Source organism: Gobio gobio, assembly GCF_949357685.1.
Source record: "Gobio gobio genome assembly, chromosome: 4".
Lineage (NCBI taxonomy): Eukaryota > Metazoa > Chordata > Actinopteri > Cypriniformes > Gobionidae > Gobio > Gobio gobio.
This window is the reverse complement of record NC_137100.1, coordinates 67641546-67648669: the sequence shown is the minus strand read 5'-3', so window position 1 is coordinate 67648669 and position 7124 is coordinate 67641546. Positions and strand designations below refer to the sequence as shown.

Sequence of the window (7124 nt, the reverse complement as noted above, 5' to 3'; positions counted from 1 at the left end):
GAGTTAACTCGCATAATAACTTTGACTGTTTGCCTTTTTGAACTATAATAGCGATTGCTCGTTCGGTGGCCGCTGACGTCCGCATTATTTATTTGCTATAATCTCTGTGAGCCGAGTCTGACCACCAAAACTTTAAGAAATAAGACGGTTCATTCATATTATTATTAAAGTCAATCACAGCGGAAGCGCGGGTTGCCATAGAAATGACACGCGCTTGATACTGCGCACATGCGCGGTGGCTGGAGCAACCTGAAATATGAGCTTTTTTACGCAATTTGAGCATCATAGAAAACATTTGTGACAGTTCACCTGAGATTTTGTTGCTGATTTTAAATATATTATTTAAATATAATTTCAAATCAAACTTCAACAGTGCGTCACACGTAGACAGCACTTACTTTTTTCTCATGTTTGTCCACAATATGCATGAAGGATGCCCGGACAGAAGAGGTGCCGTGGGTTTAACTTCTTTATATTCGTTGTTTTTTAGCTTTTTTCACACATCACTCATGAAGGTAACCATTATTATTACCGTGCGCTTGCAGAGAGAGCGAGCGAGCGAGAGAGAGAGAGAGAGAGAGAGAGCGAGCGAGCGCGTGAGGCGAGCGAGCAAGAGAGAGAGAGATCGCTCGTGTTTTTCTTCTTTCTTTTTTTTAAACCTTATTTCCCGGCTCACACTTTTCTTATCCTAATTTTACAGTTGCAAGTTACAAAAAACACTCAAGCAGTGCTGACTGACTCTGATCACGGGCAGGTGTTCTCCGAGTCCGGATCGACTCGGGTATTGCACACAATGTTAAACAGACCCGGGACCCGTAGTAATAGATTGGGACCCGACCCGGACCCGGCTGATCATTTAAAATATAGACCCGAACCCGTACGGGTCCCGGGTCCACGGGTCTCGGGGGCTCCGTGAAGACCTCTACCTCACGCAATGCAAAGTCAATGGAGAGCGTTGGATTGTTCCCCCCCGGTGTGGGCGTGGCCTAAATACACTTGGTCTCATTAGCAAACCGCAATCATCCAATCAATTCCCCACAGACACACCCAAGCCCCGCCCCTACATCTGCTGTTATTTGTGAAGCGTTTGTGAAGCGTTTGTGAAGCGTTTGTGCCGTACCGATGTCGTTGGGGTTTCCCTCCACTCGTCCGGCTGCGATCACGTCTCGGGTCCAGAACAGCTTGAGCGTCTGGTTTCTGCCGGCGAACGTCAGGCCGTATTTGTTGGAGACGGAGAGAAGGCTGGAGCGCTCCTTGGGCAGATCCTCAGACGACTCGAACACTCGGATCTTCTTCATGTGACGGAACTGGAAGTCCTGGAGAGACAGAGCAACAGAGGAGCACAGGAGTGACACAGGAGCGACACAGGAGCGACACAGGAGCGACACAGGAGTGACACAGGAGTGACACAGGAGGACACAGGAGTGACACAGGAGTGACACAGGAGTGACACAGGAGTGACACAGGAGTGACACAGGAGGACACAGGAGTGACACAGGAGTGACACAGGAGTGACACAGGAGTGACACAGGAGGACACAGGAGGACACAGGAGTGACACAGGAGTGACACAGGAGTGACACAGGAGTGACACAGGAGTGACACAGGAGGACACAGGAGGACACAGGAGTGACACAGGAGTGACACAGGAGTGACACAGGAGTGACACAGGAGGACACAGGAGTGACACAGGAGTGACACAGGAGTGACACAGGAGTGACACAGGAGGACACAGGAGTGACACAGGAGTGACACAGGAGTGACACAGGAGTGACACAGGAGTGTCGTGACACGTGAGGTGACACAGGAGTGACACAGGAGTGACACAGGAGTGACACAGGAGTGACACAGGAGTGACACAGGAGGACACAGGAGTGACACAGGAGGACACAGGAGTGACACAGGAGGACACAGGAGTGTCGTGACACGTGAGTGACACGTGAGGTGACACAGGAGTGACACAGGAGTGACACAGGAGTGTCGTGACACGTGAGTGACACGTGAGGTGACACGAGTGACACAGGAGTGACACGTAAGGTGACACAGGAGTGACACAGGAGGACACAGGGGTGACAAATGAGTGACACAGGAGTGACACAGGAGTGACACAGGAGTGACACAGGAGTGACACAGGAGTAGGGGGTCGACCGATATGGATTTTTTAGTGCAGATACCGATTTTTCCTCATCAGCCTTAGCAGATGACGATACGAGCTGCCGATTTTCTAGAGCTGATATTTGGAGCCGATGCTGCTTTTGCTCCCTCAATTTACATCATAAAAATGACACAATGATCATGATAACAATTTAAAAAAGGAACATTTATTGAACTAAAAGAAAACAATATTTAACAAATAGTAAAAACAGGTGAGGTAGAACAAGAAAAAAAAAAGAGTTCAGTGGTGAAACTAAATATTTAAGCATAAATCAAATAATGACACTATTACACACAGTATCAACAAGCAGCATAATAAAGTGCACACTGACTGCACTATACTTCATTTAAAACTATTTACAACCTAGTCATTTAATGGTTACACTCTAAAAAATGCTGGGTTAAAAATAACCCAAGTTGGGTTGAATATGGACTAACCCATCAATTGGGTTGTTTTGACCCAGCGGTTGGGTTAAATGTTTGCTTAAAACAACCCAATTGCTGGGTTAGTCCATTTTCAACCCAACTTGGGTTATTTTTAACCCAGCATGTTTTAGAGTGTAGGTGAACTTCACTGAATCTCTTGTGGAGAAACACCAGCGGTGATTCAGGAGAAAATCTCCCAATGCTCCACGTGACACTTCAGTCTTTCCACCTTTTACCATCGTGTCAATTCTCAGCTGATTTTGATTAATATGCGCGAGGGAGAGCGAGAGAGTTTGAAGACGGTGAGAGCTGCCCTGTGGACGCCTGTCTGGAAATAATGCAGGGGAAAAATATCGGCGAACGCAGCAGCTTTATATCGGCCGATACACTTAAAAATCACAAATATCGGCGAACGCAGCAGCTTTATATCGGCCGATACACGTAAAAATCACAAATATCGGCGAACGCAGCAGCTTTATATCGGCCGATACACGTAAAAATCACAAATATCGGCGAACGCAGCAGCCTTATATCGGCCGATACACTTAAAAATCACAAATATCGGCGAACGCAGCAGCTTTATATCGGCTGATACACTTAAAAATCACAAATATCGGCGAACGCAGCAGCCTTATATCGGCTGATACACGTAAAAATCACAAATATCGGCGAACGCAGCAGCCTTATATCTGCTGATACACGTAAAAATCACAAATATCGGCGAACGCAGCAGCCTTATATCGGCTGATACACGTAAAAATCACAAATATCGGCGAACGCAGCAGCCTTATATCGGCTGATACACTTAAAAATCACAAATATCGGCGAACGCAGCAGCCTTATATCGGCTGATACACGTAAAAATCACAAATATCGGCGAACGCAGCAGCCTTATATCGGCTGATACACGTAAAAATCACAAATATCGGCGAACGCAGCAGCCTTATATCTGCTGATACACGTAAAAATCACAAATATCGGCGAACGCAGCAGCCTTATATCGGCTGATACACGTAAAAATCACAAATATCGGCGAACGCAGCAGCCTTATATCGGCTGATACACTTAAAAATCACAAATATCGGCGAACGCAGCAGCCTTATATCGGCTGATACACTTAAAAATCACAAATATCGGCGAACGCAGCAGCCTTATCAGCCGATACACGTAAAAATCGCAAATATCGGCGAACGCAGAAGCCTTATATCAGCCGATACACTTAAAAATCGCAAATATCGGCGAATGCAGAAGCCTTATATCGGCCGATACACGTAAAAATCGCAAATATCGGCGAACGCAGAAGCCTTATATCAGCCGATACACTTAAAAATCGCAAATATCGGCGAATGCAGAAGCCTTATATCGGCCGATACACGTAAAAATCGCAAATATCGGCGAACGCAGAAGCCTTATATCAGCCGATACACTTAAAAATCGCAAATATCGGCGAACGCAGAAGCCTTATATCGGCCGATACACGTAAAAAGAAATTGCAAATATCGGCTGATATATCGGTCTAACACTACATGTGAGTCAAGTCAAGTCAACTTTATTTATATAGCGCTTTTAACAATGCAGATTGTTTCAGAGCAGCTTCACAGTGTTAAACAGGAAAATAATGCAGCATAATTTGATTCAGCCGTACAGACATGCGAGTGACATGTGACATGTACTATGCTTGTAGCCATTAAAACACGTAATTAGTTTCAGTTTAAATATTATGTTATTTTTTTATTTAATTTACGTTGAAAAGTGAACAGGACACATAAGATGCATAACGTCTAGGGCTGTCAAAAGATTAATCACGATTAATCGCATCCAAAATAAAAGTTTGTGTTTACATAATATATGTGTGTGTCTGTTAATTATTATTTATATATAAATACACACACATTCATGTATATATTTAAGAAAAAAATATTTTTATATATAAAACACATATATATTATAGATTATATAAATGTATATACAGTATATACATGCAAATATTTATTAAATATATACATGAATGTGTGTGTATTTATATATAAATAATAATTAACAGAGTACACACACATATATTATGTAAACACAAACTTTTATTTTGGATGCGATTAATCGCGATTAATCTTTTGACAGTCAGAAGACGGGGGTCTTCAATAAGTTCAATAACACTTCAATAGGCTTTCAACAAAACAAACCTTTTCTTTAAAGTGAATTTCGTTTTTTCAAAAATTGTATCTTACTTTTAATCCATGTTTAATCAACCAATTTGCCCGGATTTAATAAATAATAAGCAAATAAATAGTATAGCCTATAACAGACAATGACATGCAGGCGTGATCAACATCTTACATGAACAACTAGAAAAGAAAAAACATTTTAGTCAGAGGCGGCCCTAACTCTTTATTTCTGGTAGACCTTTATTAAAATAAATAAATAAATATATATATATATATATATATATATATATATAAACTTTGTTTGACGGAAAAAAACTATTCCGGTTCTTCAAAGCTTCAAACGGATTCCGTGTTTTCGTTTTGTCATCTTAATTTGTTAATTATTTCAGTGAAAAATATTTAGTAGGCCTATTTATTTTCTGCTTATTATTAATATTTTCTCAGTTGTAGAAACGCTGCAGGTGTGTGAACATGTGATGATGTGAATCAGGTTCTGGTGTTGTTGTTCTGTGTGCTGTGGTTTACACAGTAAAATAAACCCCTGGAATAAAGTGTCTTTAGCGGCTCACAGACACTCTTCAATAGTATATTTATTAAATGCCAATTCAATATTATAATCTTATCAGTTAACGGTTAATAATCGGATAATGAGCGGCGGTTGTCGGTTGGGAAAATGAACCGCTTTGATCATCTCTAGCGCGAGTGATAGTTTTAACAATTATGCAACTACTGTATATCAACATAAAACATTAACTCAAAACCACACGTGTGTATTACAGCAGCAGCTACAACAGTGTCAATTCCACAACCTTAAAACACCTAATTTGCATAAATTAAAATGACTTAACATTTAAATATAAAATACAAAGCCTACATTAAAATTCGTCAAGACTGACTTACAAGTATTTTTGTCATATACAAGTACACAAGTATTTATTAGAAATAATTACCGTTGGTATTTTTTATATTTACTGTAATCCACATTTCAAAGGTTGTAGTATCTTCACAGGTGAAATTATGCCAATATCTCCCTTACTGTACGTACAGTACATACAAAACTTTTGGTGAATTACAGTAATTTTATTCGAAGACAAAAAAAGTGAGTAAATATAATATTAAAGGTGCAGTGTGTAAGTTTTGCCGTGTGAATTGCACCTCCCCCCCTCGCTTTCGGAGCACATAGAGAAGCTACGGTGGCCCACACAGGACACAAATGTCATCATCTGAGACAGCAGAGAGTGGCTAGCGCTCTGTAGATAAGTTTGTCCCTTTAGGGCCACTGTAGAAACATGGAGGCACAAAATGGCGGCTTCACTGTACCCGCAGTGTGTAGATAGAAACGGCTCATTCTAAGGTAATAAACACACAACTGTCTTTATACATTAGTTATGTATTATATTGCATTTCTGTCAATAGATCCTCATAAATATTACACACTGCACCTTTAAGGGTGAATTTGCATATGGTCCCTAAACAGCGAATATCAAACATAAAGCTAACTTTATCAATGTATAAGAGAAAGAGACACACACACACACACACACACACACACACACACACACACACACACACACACACACACACACACACACACACACACACACACACACACACACACACACACACACACACACACACACATAATAAATACGCAATATGTAAGCTATCCTCGTAATAATAACAGCACTAGCCGGCTAACCTTCATCTCTCTCTCAGGAACAGAGTCCGGGTCGTCCGCCATCTTCTCAGCGCTCCTCGACGACAATAACACGAGAATATGAAGGTAAATTAGTTATTAATAGCGAACTAATGCAGTTATTCTGCTCATCTCAAACTCTCTGCGTATCAGCAAGAACCCGCGTTGAACTTGAGCAGGAAATGACGCGTGTTTTGAAGCGGAAAGTCGTGTCCCTCTGGGCGGACAGCGCCCTCTGCTGGCCACGCGCAGAACAGGCGATATTAATAATGCATGAGCAAATATGAGCATCAAAAGACATATACATTTATACAGACACAATTTAGGCTATACTGTGACACAAATAAATATGTTTATTTTAAAGATTCAGGTTTACTCCACAGACTTCTAGTATTATACTGTGAAATATTAATATATGTAAAATATTACTTGGAAAATATTTACTATTTAATTCCTATTATGTTAAATTATTACATTTATACATATATTGATGTATAAAACACAATTTAGGCTGTACTGTGAAAAATAAATATTATAAACATGTGTAAAAAATTATGTTTATTTTAATCATTTATTTATTTGACAGTTTTTCCACAGACCCCGCATTAATAATGATATAAATATACGTCAAATATTACTGTTATTTATTTATTCCTTAATTATTTTGTTTATTTTAATAATTTATTG

General features: G+C 40.4%; 1 protein-coding gene across 1 annotated transcript in view; it reads right to left on the bottom strand.

Moving 5' to 3' along the window:
* The window catches only part of nup214 (nucleoporin 214), a 119800-nt gene extending 113204 nt beyond the window's left edge, over positions 1–6596 (bottom strand). The window contains exons 1-2 of the mRNA XM_079813875.1: positions 6441–6596; positions 1121–1316 (exon numbers count right to left, since the gene is read on the bottom strand). Of these exons, the coding sequence (XP_079670001.1) occupies positions 1121–1316; positions 6441–6482 (238 nt within the window). The 5' untranslated portion in view covers positions 6483–6596. The remainder of the gene's footprint in view (positions 1–1120; positions 1317–6440) is intronic.
* Positions 6597–7124: the final 528 nt, after the last annotated feature.